General features: G+C 44.9%; 1 protein-coding gene across 6 annotated transcripts in view; it reads right to left on the bottom strand.

Annotated features, from left to right (window-relative positions):
• LOC146203898 (uncharacterized) overlaps nt 1-16233 on the bottom strand; it is a 112255-nt gene that overhangs the window by 73300 nt on the left and 22722 nt on the right. For 4 of the 6 annotated variants that reach the window (XM_084588969.1, XM_084588973.1, XM_084588970.1 and 1 more), the window contains exons 5-8: nt 11777-11889; nt 6680-6761; nt 1057-1192; nt 883-936 (exon numbers count right to left, since the gene is read on the bottom strand). In XM_084588969.1, coding sequence (XP_084445095.1) covers nt 883-936; nt 1057-1192; nt 6680-6761; nt 11777-11889 — 385 coding nt within the window. The remainder of the gene's footprint in view (nt 1-882; nt 937-1056; nt 1193-6679; nt 6762-11776; nt 11890-16233) is intronic. The other 2 variants (XM_084588974.1, XM_084588975.1) reach the window with 1 other exon arrangement.

Below are 16233 nucleotides of genomic sequence, written 5' to 3'. Positions count from 1 at the left end.
TACCTCCATAAAAATTGGGGTGCCTTCAGCAGGGAAGCAGGCCACGTGAGAGCCACCGCAAGCCTTTGGTCAGTAAGGCTGGCTTCACTGCATGACAAACGGTACCCCGAACGCCTGCTTTCCCACATGACAGCGGTGTCAGGTCGAAAATAAGCATGCCAGACTGGCCCTCAAGCCCACCCTATGTACACCTTGTCATAGGGTGGGCTATCCCAAATGCTGCCAGCAGGTGCCAAAGGGAGCACAGTCAACTTGGCTCCGTACAGAAAAAGCGACCACAGGACCATCACTAGGAGAAGTGCCACTTATTGGGTGCCAGGGGTGCGTAATTCGATAATTTCCAACAGCACTGCTATAAGAAATAATTCGATATATATACCCATGATAGATTGTAGTACCAACTCCACTATGACAATCCATTACCAGATATCCTCTTAACCAGCACAACCACCAACTAGTACCGAGGCCAGGTAACACACTATCGTGCCTAATTCCACTGCGCATCTCTAATGCAATCACATCTTGATTCATTATTCTAGTGCTCATTACTGCTAGACATGTTTTCAGGATAGCATACACGCACACAAGCGCACAGATTTGACGGACACCCGCTTTTCTTCACGATAGGGCCTTTAACAGCTTAAAGAAAAACGGGGGAAATGGGATTGGGCTTGGCTTTCAACGGTGCTTCAAGTAAAAAAAATATGGTGCAAATTCTCTCGCCATTGTGATCCTTTTGTGTGCTGATATGCTTTGCTGCCAACAACATAGTACATTTCAGCCTACGTCATTTGGAATCAGACCTCTTATTACCACAGCAGAAACACTGGTGGACAGAAGTAACTAGCTTCCAACCAAGATGCAATGGCTCGCACTACGTACCTCTTGTGCAACTTAGAGCGGCAAACCTTCACATCATCTGTGGTGGGCCTTTCACTGTGAGGCGTTGCACAGAGGAGGAAGGAAGCAAAAGACAGGCAAAGCTTCCGTCACACACATGCCAAGGGTAACCAAATGAAGGACAAAACAAAGTCAAATGCCACTTTCTATACTCACAGTGTAGTGATCCTCTGTTTCCGCATCATGCCATTGTGATAGCGTTTGTTTCGCTGCTTGATTTTTGATGCCAAATTATTTACAAAGTTGATGCTTTTCAGCCTCCTGCTTGAGCAAGATGCACACTTCCAAGAACCTACAAAGAGCAGTGTTACAAGGCCAAAGGAAGTGTATAATATCAAGTATGTTGTCACATGCATCGTTTAAGCCAGGTGTTCCAAAACATTTTCCTTTAAGGAATCCCAACAGCTATCCCAACAGAACCTCTTGCTTCAGCAATGTCAGAAAGAAATATTCGTAAAACATTGAATGATGCAAAACATGACCCCAAATTGCTACTATCTCCCTACACCTTTATCAGACTTTGAGCTCAAGTTAAAAAAAAATTTAATCTCTCCATGCAGCTCTCATTTGTGAACTTTGCAAAAGAGCAGAGAAGCAAGGTTGATATTCCAAACTGATACCAACGATGCAACACAGCTTGAGAAGAAAAGTTCCAATTTAAATATTTTTTTAACAATAAGGGTTCCTGACAATAAGCCAGCTATGAAGACATGATTACATTAATCCTTTAGCACAGTAATAGCTTGCCTGAACCAGTTTCATCTTTCAGTAAACCCTGCAATACATAAACGTGTTCTGGCTACTTGTCTACAGATACATGCAACTTAATTCTGCGCCACTTTCCTTATTTTCTTCATTCTCCAGTGAACGGATGTTGCAGTGGTTCTTCTGAATGTTTGCATTTTACAACAAAATCTAGAAAGACAAAGCTACATTGCCAGCTACATCTGCAGTTAGGCCAGAAAAACACAGCACAGAGGTAGGAGGTCAGACAACAAAAGGTCTTTTGAGCAGCTAAAGGACCAGCTCCACAAGCAGACAGTACTGGCTCACAATGAAGAAAGGAAGGAGCTGATATTATCTTGCAACGATTTGCCATATAGTGTAGGAGCAGCCCTTTACCAACAGGACCACGACAGGAAAGCACTGGTCATTCTTGCAGAGCAAAACTATGCTCAGCTACAAAGCAGGGAAACAATTATCTCAAGCTATCAATGACTGCAGGCACTAGACAGCCCAAATAATTTTCCCTCGAGTGACTAGACGGTGCATAAAGCAAACAATGTATGGCTACAATATCACATTCAAACCTCGATATAACGAACACGCTATAACGAATTATTGAATATATCAAATTCTTCCGAAATATTTTTGTCAAACATGTATTTCTAACTTCCCATAGTGAACGCAGTTCGGCATAAAACGAATATTACAAACTTCGAGACGCCAAGCACTAACTCACTTTAATAGCAGGAGGTAGGCTTCGTTGCACTACATGTGTGTTGTGCGGCGCAGCAAACGTTCAGGACTACCTCGCAGGCGCTGACAGCGCCGCAGATGCCACGACGGCATTGGAAGTTGACAGCCAAAGAAATCCATGGCCTCCGAGATCACCCCCACGCGCCTGTTTGTGCACGCGGAGGTTCTCTTGGAGGCCATGAGAAATCGTTCGCATCTCATAACCGCTGGCAGTGCCGCTTCAGCAGTGGCGGCAGCAGCACAATCGAATGTTGCTTTTGCCTTTTTGGTTTTTGCGTCTTTCGCATTTTTTAGTTTTAGTGTTAGCAGCGGCGTCGGCCGTCGTAGCGTTCGGCGGAGGCTGCGTCGGTCGTCGTGTCGAGTGTGGTGCGCGGGTGTGCGTAGTGTTGTGATGGCGGTGAACATGAAAAAAAAATTAGCTGTGGCTTAGCTCTGGTTAAGCCTGAGTGATTGCGAAAGTAATACCTCCCTGGCTGCGTTTGGCTCTGCTGGTGGTTTGGCATGGCTTTGCCTTTTGTGCAACTAAAGGATTTACTCTGGACATAACATGGTTTCTACTGTTTGTTTTTTCCAATGAACACGCTCTTCTGCACGGCGCTTTCTTCTGTGGTAATTATATCGCTCTGCACTACTCAGACGATTCTTCGGCATTCAGAGAGTCCATGCAACTACTCTCGCTCACTGAACTTGTAGAACGCCGCGGGGCTCGCCATACTGCGGCATAGGCGCGTTGCTTAGCCAACCGCTCTTGCCTTTCTTCATCTGTCTCCTCGGCACGGCGCCGGCATTTGCGCGCAGCACGTCGCTCCAGCGACGCCTTGTACAACTCCTCAGACATGACTAAGCGGAGCGGGCCTGCAGCGCCCCGTTTATCCTCTCCTAGTGAGCACCCTCACGCGGCGGGCCAAAGAGACGAGTTGGGGCCCCTGCTCTCCTCTGGTCGTGATGTCACGCTGTCACATGGTCGTGTGCCATGTGACAGCGTGTCGTCGCGAAGCGAAGGAACGACCTCCACCGATGGCAGAAAAGTGCTAGCAGTATTGCTTACGCAATAAAAAAAAGCAGCACTGATGTTAAAGACCAAGCTCAAGATAAAATCAGAGCCTTCAAGGCAATTTACAAGAGGAGACTGATTGACACTCTTCTAGTGTCGCTTCTTATGAAGCAGGACTTGAAGATCGACTTGCTGGGAGCATTAAAGCGGCATGGGACAGCGTGAAAGGCGAAACGATTGCCAACTGTTTTCGGCATGCAGGTTTTATTCCAGCAGAGGCCCGTGCATCAAGTGACGATGGGGACGATCCTGACGAAGCAGAAGCAGAGCTCCGCGAGCTCAATGAGGCCTGGAACAATTTTTCGCGTTTTGTTGGTGACATGCCCGCAACAATGACTGTAGAGGACTTTGTAGGCGGCGACAACATCGCAGCGACCATGGCTGTACTGACTGACGCCAAAATCGCTGTGGAAGTTTCTGAACATCCCGCAGACGAAGCTCAGGCTGACCCTGGAGACGATGAGAGCATTCCAACTTCACAAGAAGCGCTTGTTGCATTGGATTTACTGTGCCGCCACTGCAGTGCTATTGAGAGCAGTGGGTTTGCACTTGTTGAGTGTTTGCAAACTGTGGAACAAGGCGTGATACAGAACGCGATCAACACAAAAAAGCAGGCCGCGATAACGCAGTTCTTTGCGCATAAAAAAATGCGTGACCCAAGTAGGCACCCTCCGAGTTGCTGTGCCTTCTCCGATTGAATTTCGCTGCTCTTGCATGTATTTTGTATGAAATTTTATATTATGAATTATGGATAGAGCAAACTATTTTCCAATTTTTTCACTGTTCGTTATAACGAGGTTTCACTGTATAGGCAAAGAAGAAAAAAAACACGCAACGCAGAGGTAGTGAGTCAATTGGTACTACCAGGCAGTAACGATAAACCATGGCCACCTGGCACTTTGTTATGACTACCCCTAAGAGCAACGGAGGCAGCTAATTTTACACAGCAAAACACAACATGCTATGAGACAGCCCTTCAACAAGATGAAACCAGCATGATGCATTCACAAGGTTCCTGCTTTAGCAGCATACAATGGCTCACTGTCCTACAAGAATACCCCCAAAATCTATGCTAAAGCAAGGGTGACCTTGTAAACTTGACCTTCTAAGGACCGAGGCCAGAGAGCAGTCAGAGAAGAAAGTCAAGTACTACAAGGTAAAACACATTACTTTTTTGCAAGAGGGAAGGATTAGTGATACTAGAGTCTCGGATGAAGCCAGACTGGATGGAATGCAAGGATGAGTGCCACACAAGACCACAGAAAGATGCCATTAGAAGCAATATACTGGGGTTTCCCAGAGTAGCATTTTGGAGCAAAAAAAAAAAAAAAGAAAAAGAAATCTTAACAGACATGTCTCCAAGTTGAAATGCAAGTAAGCCAGGATGCACTTCCACAGCAACAGAGAGACAAACTGCATCTACCAGAGGCAAGATGCCCACCAAACCAATATAGGACTTCCTCCACTTTCTGTGGGAGTATAAAACATGTCTGCCATGCAAAACAATAACAATGACACCAGTCATGCACCAGCTCATATTCTAGGTGACCACACTACGCTGCACAAGGAAACTGGCATCTGTTCTGGAACAAAAGCTAAGACTGACTACAGAGCCTTTTGTAAAATGCCACAGCTGCACCAACATATTAGAGGCTGAATAAAATTTCATTCACCTCTCTACTTGAGCCTGACAGCTATTCAAGAATAAGTCTTTTTGCTGCTTCCAGAATAGAATTACAATGCGAGAAAGCTGCACAACCTTGTTAATTTGACCCCCATTATTTGAAAATTTCGGTCATTTGGACTTGCACCGGACCCCTAAGTGGCCACTAAGTCAATGGCGTCTGAAGCTCTTTCATTAGCATAGTATCGGTTGACTTTGCCGGGCCCCCGAAGTGGCTCTGTGTTGAGGAATGACAATTGTCTCAACATTTGTCCTCAGACCTGAATTGCATGTGACAGAGTTTCCCATGATCCCCCAACACGTGCACAATGGCAGACATGTTGACGATCAATAGGTAAACTGCCTCTCTGGCTGCACAGCTTTGTTTTCGAGGCTTTGCCACTAACCTGCGGCAACAGTCGCCATTTTTGTGGTGGAGCCTCTCACAAGTGATGCCACATGCAATGAACCTCTAGCTCTACCACCACTGCACACTGCGCCGCGAGAAAGACACTGCCATTGTGGGGCACTTCTGCACCCTCCACGGCCTCCAATGGTAAGCACGAATTAAAGCGTTACACAGAACTACAAAAACATTGTAGCTGTTGCAATGTTTTCAACTTCAAAGTAAATGGCCATCGCCCATTTTTCACCAAATAGATTTTACTTTCACTCGAGCAGCTTTTTTTACACTGCCCTGAAGTCCACATTAATGAGGTTTTACAGTGTCTTGCTCACGACTTCTCTTTGTTTGCTTTAGACATATACAATGCTTGTAGGAGTATATGCAACTTGAGAAGAGTATATGCAAATTAAAAAAAATTCTAATCAACATTAGTTATCAGTTATTAACAAGCATCAGATTTGAGCTTTAAAGCCCTGCAACTATTATCCCACACTTTTTTCAGCTGCTGATGCCAAAGTTTCCGGACAATAACACAGTATCACACCCCTTCCACCAACATCAAATCAGGTTTTTGAGCAGAAACCCGGAACAGTTGATAACCAGTGTTCAATTTTTCATGAGACCACAGAAAAATGTACTAATTGGGAGACAGCAACAAAACAAACTAAAACTGATGCGACACCAGTAGAGTTAGCAAAGCTTGTCTTAACTTCAGCACATAGAAAAATATTACACTGCTCTCTGCCACCTTTGATTTATAATATCTTGTATACAAAACATGCCTCTCAAGAGTTTGCAATCCTTTGTTTGTGACTCACTATCAATTTGAGTGTGCAGAATGCCCTAGGTGGCTCTCTGCCTGCCTCGGCAGCCATTAGTGGAAGGGAGGCAGAGCTTGGTGTTTTAGTATTCCAAAGAGATGCCCATCAGGGTATCCACAGCACTTCATTTTCTCATTCATGTCTAAATAGTGTCAAAAGTAGTGCTGCCACTGGGATTGAGAGCAGAGATCCAATCCCAAAATGTCAATACACGCAGCTTGATGCCCAAGCCAAAATGTAACTGAAAACATATTTAATATGTAAGGCTCGGAGCAGAAAGCATACTCAGACAAGTCATTAGGCCAGGCATTTTGCTGATGTTCAGCAGACATGTTTCCATACAATAAGGAGAATACCTTTCGGTGCCTTGAGCAAGGGTGGCTTCAGGCATCCAAGATGAAAATGGGAATCACAGACTTCACAACACAATAAATGCTCCTGAAAGACAAGAACAAAAATATTCAGTACATGGTATAATTAACACCAAGGCTTCAGAACATGTCACTTTTCTGAGTACCCAGTCGGCACAATAAACCGCGCATATTGATGATACACAGTGGTGTTTACTAGTTTTGTTAAATTTTTTGCTGCATTACTGCGTACCCGACATTTTAAAACATTTTTGTTGACAAACCCCCCGCACAACCCAACAATATTTTTGGGAAAGTTTTAAAACTTCACTGTCTTTTCACACTATTAACATGCGGGTCTATACTGCGAGACCTAGGGCCCACATCATAGTTCCCGTCCCTGCCAAGACTAATCCCTGGTAATGTTCACCTGTAATGCAAAACGCCGATGGACCAGCCTCACAGTCAAGAAGACTCGGCACTTCTAGAACAATAGCCTTCTCATTTGTAATGCACCAAAGCAAGGTAACGTGGCGTTACTGCAGCTGTGCTTGAGAACAAGTACAGGGGTGGAAGCAGGCTCGACCATTTTGGAGCAGCTTTGGAGCAACAAAACAAAAGTTTTGGAGCATTTGAATTATGTTTTGGAGCACGTTTCTAAGGTCAAACACCTTTGATAATTGAAGTTCTCTTTTTTCTGAAATACAAAACCTCCAACTTAGTTCCTTTTTATGCAAGTTGAATGCCTTTCCAACTTCGCACTCATCTCTGGCCAGAGAGACGGCCAAACCATGTAAAGATATATAACACGGGCCAACCTTAGCAAAAACTTGGAAAAAACTAGCAGCAAACGTAATGCTTCCTGGTGTGCTTCATAACTGAGCATCTAGTCTCACCTAATGCTGCAGAAGCCATGGCTTCAGTAGATATTCACCAACTAGCCTGACGACAGCTCTTGCTAAAGCATATCGCCTAATGCGTTTACTTATTTTGACTCAATAGATTCAAATGCCGAGTCTACCCCTTTGATGTGCTCTAGCAGCAATACTAATTTGGAGTTCAGATTAATGGCCATGACATTTCTGCTCCCTATCTTGTGCATATCTATTTTATTTTATTTAGAATACACCTCAAAGCCCCAACATATGGGGTATTACATGATCCCTTTTTATCTCTGCCTGGGCGGATAAACTTCTGATGTCTGCCAAAAACGTGCCTTCAGACCAGTACCACTCCAGTGCTTTTTGCCTACTGTGGGATAGCAGACAACTGCAGCACAACCTCGATCGTCTTGTCCGTTTGTAAATATGGTGGAGGTCTAGATGAGTGGAAGCAGGCTCGGGCATTTTGGAGCAGCTTTGGGCTACAGATAGATGGCATTGAAGGGTAGCCTTGCCATCCGATAGCTTTTTTACTTCACTGCCTCCTCTCAATAGTCTATCATTCTTTGCTTAACAATGCTTGGGCTCATTTTTAATATTTTAGCAACAAACCCTGTATGCCTCTCCAACAATCTTGAGAAGCTTAATAGTAATTGACACCTTTGGCGTACCAACCCATAACACTTCAAGTATGGTTTTGCCTGCCGTAGACCTGGCAAGCTTGTCACTGACAAAGAGGCTCGATGGTGAAGTACTACCTGCTTGTTTTCACAGCGGAACCACTAGAATAACTCAAGCAGCTTTTGCAGTCGGGACAAGTTTTCTTCGTAACGGCTCACAGTAGTTTGCGCTACCTGCTTCATTTGGTGATCTCGTTTCTCTCCACCGGCAATTCAAAAGTCTGAGAGTGGGTGTTATGTCTCACGCACAGTACATATTTTCCACAATAATCTTCAGTCGCCGTTGGCTCAAACTAAACTTACTTGCGAACAAATATTTATTATGCTCTATGCTTCCTTCTCTTACAAAAATTTAATTTGTATCAAGCCCAGTGCAAGATGCGCTATCTTTGCCATTGGTGCAATGACATTGTTCCCGTGCTCTACAAAATTTGATGGCAGAACATTAAAATAACCAATTTGGAGCAGTTTTGGAGCAATATTTCAACGAAAAGCAAAAAATTATTTTCTGACTTATTGATGACGATAAAAGCTACTTCATGTGGGCATCGCGTTTGTTTGATGCTGCTGAGGTTTTAGCCAGAAAAAAATAAAGGTCTTAAAGATTGCAGAAATTTTACAAGCGCAGAAAAACAAGTGCAGTCAGTGCATGTGCCCCTGAGGGTACATCCTCAGAAGAACTCATCAGAGTCATTTCAGGGGTCACACCTCATGAGAATTGAACTTAGAATATGGGCCCAGGAAGATATTACGCTATCACTGGCCAAGTGAGGAGAGAGAGAGAGAGAAGAGGCAGCGAAGTGTATACACAAGAAATGGCGAAAAAGCACAGCATTATGATCTGCAACTGGCAGGCCTCTAGCTTTGTGAGGGGCATGCAGCACGTGGTGGTGCAGAGGCGGCAATGCATGCTCTACCACATATGCCCTGGTCATTTCCAGCACACTCATAATGAGGCTGAGCTGAGAAAAGCCAAAAAAGATATGCAGGACTAGTCAAGGGTACTTCGGGCTGACCAGCTAAGAAGCTGAGTAGATTCACAAGGCCTTCCCAGGCATGTCTCAAACGAAGCTTAGTATTCCATTTCCATTATCTTGTGTGCTCTACAGCTTTTCCAAGGCCCTCTTCATAAAGCCATTTTTCCTCCAATCCTGTGGCTACCATTCCAAAGGTTCTATCACGAAAAGGCTTTAACGCTGGTTTCTCTTCTCAAACAACCCGCTGGCTGCACAGACCCCTGTTTAGATCACAGTGCAAACGTGCAACCTGAACTTGTTGCAAACCAACCAAAACAGATTTGAACACCTCTTTTTAAATTCAGCGCACGCTTGAGAACAAAGTAACTTCTCCCATGAATGTACCTAAAGAGGCCATAAAAAGCTATTTACTAAAACAAGGAGGTGTGCATGAGCAATAGGTATTCCATCAGTCCTCTCCGTAAAGCAAGAATTTTAAGCTAGTACCACTAATACCGAACCTACGCAACTCAGCGAAACTGGCAAGCAAAAAAGAATAATCAAATAAAGCAAGTAGTGACGGCACCCTATCGCCCTTCGTCCCCCTCGCATCAGTTAAGAGCGTCCAATGAGTGGGCGCACCCAGAAAGCCCAGCTGACGTCAGCGGGAAGGGGGCACATGGGGAGGTGTCGCCCTAATCTGTTGCGAGGGGTCACCAGGAGCACTTTTTAAAAAATTGCTCCACACAGCTTTTAAATGATTGAGTACAAACGTGACTCAAATGCTCACTAGAATATTACTGCAATTATCATTTTAGGGTCCCTTTAAGGCAGCCGTTGCACACTATGCAGTGAATAACTAGTTTTATGACGAAGAAAGAGTGTCGGAGCGATATTGCACACCCATCTAATACCTCAATCACATGGGCTTTTTAAGTGCCCTCACTGAGAGTCTACTGACTAAAGGCAACAGAGCATTGCTACATGAGCTGTTTCAATGGCCATTGAGTCAATAGTCTGTCAAGTCAACGAAGCAGCAAAAAACGTGAAATTTTGAAGGCCTTCAAGGCAGCGTGAACTCTTGGACACGAAGCGCTCATAACAAAGAACTAGCGAATGAAATTGCAGCATTATAAATGTTCGATAAATATATACAACTCATATGGGAGAAAAAATAGAGACAGGCTTGGCTTCAAAAACTGCAGCTCAGACTTCAGCAGTAGCAAGCCTAATATCATTGTTACTAGCTAGACAAAAACAACCAAGAACTGCTGCTTGAAAAGGCATCAATGCTATACAGCTTTCCCAAACAATGAAATTCATTTCAAAAGTGGTTAATATTACTGTTGTTTTTAACCTTGCCAGGTTAAACTTGTAGGCTAATTGCTTGCATGCCTGCAAAATTATTGGCGGCGACAGTGGTGTCCTTACACTTACACCTTGGAGCGAGATGATGGTATCTCTTGACAGTGATCAAGTTCGGCCGTAGCAGCACAATTCCATCAAATTGGATAGCGATTGAGAATGTAACTGTGCAAGTGGCTGTGTGATGTGCATTAATGCGAAACAGCAGGCATAATTTTCACGTTGTGAAGAGAGGCCAAAGTGTCAAGGTAGTTCGTGTGACAACACCCCATGCATTTGTCAACCTGTAGCATGCAAGTTCAGCACACAATTTCAATGCGAGATACAATACCACAGAGCCAACTTAACAAACCACATAAACTGGAATATAAGTCAAGAATTTTTTTAAAGAAAAAGCAAGATAAAGTTGCCCTTCGTCTTATATAGCAGTCTTTAGCGGAATTTGAGGCACTGCCTGGCAACAAGAACGGACAGCCAAAACCGTATCGAAATTCTGCAGTTGCTGGCTCTTTTTTTTCTGTCTCAAGCGCATTTATCTTCACGTGCGCTCTTTCGCTCAACCTATGAGAGTATAAAATGACTCTTTAGCAATGAATAAAGGCATGTGGAGGCAGTTTACAGTGGCTTTCCAGAAAAAGTGATGCTTGCCGAAGCTTTTCAGAAAAGAGCGTGCGATGCCATGGACAAGATCAACAACTGTTCACATGCAACCTTTCAAGAAATGTTGCGCAAACACGCTTGATGAAAATAGACACACTCTCGGAGGTGGCGAGCAGCAAAGACTCTGCTGAAAGTTTGGAGTGAATTGTAGCTCCGGTGATATAGGGACACAGCCGATGTTATAAATATATGCGCTTCTCCACCCTTTTTTTCTTTTATTTTTATTTTTTCATCTCACAGTAAGGGGGCCGACCTATATTCCCACTGGACCTATGATACGGTTTATACGGTATTATGAAAGTGGTTCATAGTACCAACCCACCTCTCCTCTACCAGAAATGACGCTGGTACAAGTAAAAAAATGGCGATGCAAATGAGGCCTAGCACCTCCCATGCTCATGGAAAAAAATAAGATGCTCAAACTTTGTTGTTTTGCAAATAATAGTTAACCTTTTTTTCTGCAAACAACAAACTATTATTCAATATGTGAAGCTACTGGTTAATGAACAATCACTGATGACTTCACCATGAAAGTTATTACTGAAAACGCTCCTCACTTACCTCATCTTTCCTAGTACCACAACGAGAGCACGTCCTGCACTGGGGACACTGCCATTTTGAGTTCAGACGAACCGCTGCCAGCTCCTTTGTGTGCTTCAGACAGGACGGATGGGCTGATGCAGAAACAAGTGCCAAGAAATTACACTAAGTGTGGAGAAAACACACAGACAGTCGCTGGTGTGCATGCTTGTGTATGCACACATGGAGATGTTCCAGATAAGGATTAAAAAAAAAAAGATACTAGTTCAAGTTGCAGAAATGAAACAAACAGAACAGTCGAAGCTCATGGTAAATGAAACAAAATTTAAAGTAAAAAATGCATCTGCTACATGCAATACAGTTAAAACTAATTAGAATGAAATAAAAAAGTTCAATACTTTTCATTACACCCATATTTTTGTTATATGCAGTTTCTGCCAGAAGACACAAAGGGACAACGCAGAGTATAAACTAAAATAACAATAAACTCGAGTAAAACAATTTCCTCAAAAATGGGCCTGTAGCCCTGTGGCCCTTGCAACGCAGTACAGTGAAAGCTCGTCAATTCGAACCTCGATAATTCAAATTTTTGAATAATTTGAACTATGCTGCTTGGAGCAATGAAGCTCCATTGAGGTCTGTGTACAAAAAGTCCAATAATTCGAACGCGAGTCGGTTCTGCTATGGATAATTCGAACTATGCGGCACCGCGTCTGGCACATGACCAAAGAAATGCCCCCGCGATAGGGCGGCATAATTAAGAGCCTGCGCATGTCCAAATGCAAAATATCTGTTTCGCGTGCCCGCTGTGAATTGCAACTTAATGATCGCTGATTCGACCTTCGTTAATTCAGAAATACGGATAACTATTTCTGTCAGCGTGGCCCCAGCCAAAGCCCATGAAAGGCTATGGCGTTTGACGGGCGCTATGGGTCTCGCACCGGTTAGCTCGTGTCCACAGATATGATTGCATTGTACCGAAGCGATCGTCAAAATAGCACTTTTCAAGCCTGAACTACATGTTGTGCAATCGACTGCACAATGGTGTGCAACGGCAAGTGTAACGAAACACAAATGGCCTCATCCGACACTACCTTAATAGGCCGACTATGTTTCAGTTTTGCTTTCACGAATTTCGCGCCGTCCGCAGCAGTGGCACTCATTGGCCACGCACCAGCCAGTTAACCGATTGCAGTTGCACGGAGTTTCGGATAGTGGATATTTTACGCGCTTCCATCAGAGTTCTTCCACTGTTCCCAATATGTGTGCTCATCAAGGGCTGCTCAGCACGTCGCGCAGTGAATCCTCACACACCGCGCAGGCTTCTTCTGAAGGGGTACTCCAATCCTTTCACTACGGGCACTCCTGCTACTGCGTCGCACCGTGAAGGATGAGTGCCACCGAGGAGTTCAGGCTAAAGCTTTAGTCAAAGCTGCTGGCACTGTGCCAAGTCCCCCCCACCAACCGGTAGAGCTAATGTCAAAAGATACACGCACCCAACGTGATGCACTGCCAAGAAATGGGCTACGGGTTGCGACGGTGACGGCGCGAAACGGAGGGACGTGCTGACTAGAGTCTTCTTTTTTATTATCAGCGGCAAAAGTGGGTTTAAGTTCATTATGTGAGTGAATACGGTAAATTAACCGTAATGCAAGCACTTCTTGTCAGGTTTTTCAAGGGCTTTCGATAATTCGAACCTTTTCCGGTCTCGTGAAGTTCGAATTAACGAGCTTTTACTGTAGTAGCAAAGAGCCACAAAGGCTCTTCACAAATGGTCCCCGCTGTGCTGCTTCGTCTTACGGAATGTGCGGTGAAGCAGCCTTAGCACACGACATTTCAGCATACCCGAAAAGCGAAGGAAGTACGTGGATGCAAGAGAGAGATATAAGTGTAGGCATCAGAACAGCGTAATGCATACCAAAATAAATGACCAGCAGCAAGTGAAGCAGGGGCCGAAACGGCAAAACTGGCCAATGTGTGTGCCCAATGGCAATGTCTGGATGGCATGAATTTAAGAACTATGCTTCTGAGCTATATTTTGGCAATTAGGGGTGGGGAATTTCAGATTGCTGTTGCACTTGCCATAACGCACATGCTTGAGATGCGCAGGCACCACTGTTCCATGCCATTCAGGTTTGGAGGGGCCTATTTGGACGATCACTGGCCTAGCAGGTCAAACGTCGAAGTGGCACCTCCCTGGATTGACTGGTGCAAGTCTGCCCATGTCTGACCACATTTTTTATATCCTTAAAGGTCCACGGAAACGGCCCCCAAGAAACCACTGATAAACGTGTTCAGTGTGCAGAACACATCCTTTTGAGCATTAACGCAAAGTATAACTCCTTGGAACAAAGCCAGCGATTTATTATTAATTCTTAAAAACAGCGTTTTTTGAAATTCGCGGGCAGAGGAAATGTCGCTTGGCGGTGTCGCATGGAACTATTTCCTAATCCCGTGACGTCACGGGTCGGTTGACTGGCAAGGCTTGCTAGAAGCTGCCATTCGCTGCGGTCACTGCAACCATGACGTCACGAACACACTTCCGGTAGCTGCGAAAGTCGTCTGCTCGAACTCTGTGCGGGCTGTTACAGCTCGCCGCCCTTATCGGTTAGGTGGCCATTGCCCATTAAGTGCAACAACCGAAGCGACGCAGGGATCGGCAGAACGAAGCTGCATTTAAAAATATCTTATTTATATAACGTGGTTTCAGGAGTATCAGAGTGTCGTCCGACGAGGCGTCAATAGCACGGTCAAGCACCGCACGATGGCAGCACCTCCTCGACCGCCGTAAACACCGCCGCTGTGGCCCCTCCTCCCGCATGCCGTTCGCGAACGACACGGCGGATCGTTAGCACCGATGTCCGAAATAAAGCGTGCTAAACTTTGTTGGCGTCTGGAATACTGAGCCGAATATCAAGTATGAAGCCCTCGTGAGGATCGCTGACCAGCAGCAAATTGCTGGTAAGAGCGATAGCAGTGATACAAGCTAGTTTCTGCTCAAGCCAGCTGCCGCTGGTGCATTTCGGCTGATCCGATCTGCTCGTACTAGCTCTGCGATTAATGCGTCGGCAGAGTTAATCCTATAATTATTTTACTATGGCAGGATAGGAATCACTATAAGGCAGTTTCATAAGTAGGCGATTTACGACAGCGCTGATCATGTTCCAAAGCGTCGACCGCCGCGGCTTCGAAGCGAAACAATAGGCCTAGCGACGACTAGGGACGGTCACGCACGGCGCCGGCGTTCGCCGCGCTCGCACGTTCCACCCCCGCGGTAATTGTGTAACATACTACCTCAGCCTGCTCGCGGCATCCCGTGCTGCAAGCGTTGCAAACTCGTCCACTTTCATAGCTAAGGCCGCGTATTTTTTGGCGTTCTGCTCAGCAACAAGCCGTTCAAACGATACTGTAGGCACGACAAGGCTTCAGTATGCAGTCGCTGCGCTGTCGGCCGTAATTGAAGACGTCGGGCGGCACCGTAATCTATACATCGATCTTTAAACGTGATACAGTGGGCAAATGAATAACTTTGTGAAGCAGACCCGCTCGTACGTTTCGCGCACTCGGGCGCCGACGAGTAGCTTCCGTCAACAGACGCCGTCATAACCTCGGTTAGTGACGCAAACTGAGGTCGTCAAGCTCGGTTTGCGGTAACCGTGGTTAGTGGTGCAACCATGGTTTGGTCCGCCGTGTAACATATGATAACCACGGGTTCGCGGTTACACTAACCGTCGCTGCGCGAACTGGCGAACTCCTCAGGCGTGTGCAAGCGAGGACAGGTTGGCGGAGTACGCCAGAGAGCGAGCGCGCGGCAACCGGAAGTTCGTCGAAATGACGTATGTCTGGGCGGAGCTTTGAACTTGCTTGTATTCTTTGTTTTTTTATGGCTCCCTTCGGCGTACGAGTTGAGAGGGAAAATTGGAAGGGTCATTTTTAATCGCCGATATCTCTGGTGTTGCAGAAGCTAGATCGAAAATTTTTGCGGGAGAATGATGGGTGGTTCAATAACTATCAGTGTTATGGCGTTGTTTACCCTTCTTGGTGACCCCTTTCTGGGGACCTTTAATTATTTTCATCACAGTGTCTTACTCTGCCACTGATACATTTTTTATATTAATTTATTAGCAAGTATGAAGAACAAGCATTTTCTTCATGTCATGTACAAAATCAAGAAAAACATTTTGTATGTATTAGATTGTGTAAGTAGCTGAATTTTAGTATATAAGCAGATTCGTGTAAATATTTCCTTTAAGCCCCTTTAAAGTCACCTGCTTTATCCCATGGCCCTGAAGGAGTTAACAGCATAAAAGCAAAAAAAAAAAAAAAATACATACACACACACACACACAAGCCATATATGCAGAAGAAAAACAGAATTGTATGACCTCTTGTATATTCTGAATTTGTTCTATTCTGTTTCTAATTTACAATCATGCTTCATTTTTTTCACAGTATGCACAAGCTTAAATAAATATCAT

This window comes from Amblyomma maculatum, chromosome 1 (genome assembly GCF_055883805.1).
Source record: "Amblyomma maculatum isolate TAMU_Amacu chromosome 1, ASM5588380v1, whole genome shotgun sequence".
Classification (NCBI taxonomy): Eukaryota; Metazoa; Arthropoda; class Arachnida; order Ixodida; family Ixodidae; genus Amblyomma; species Amblyomma maculatum.
The sequence above is the reverse complement of the archived record's forward strand: the minus strand, read 5'-3'. Positions and strand labels throughout refer to the sequence as shown.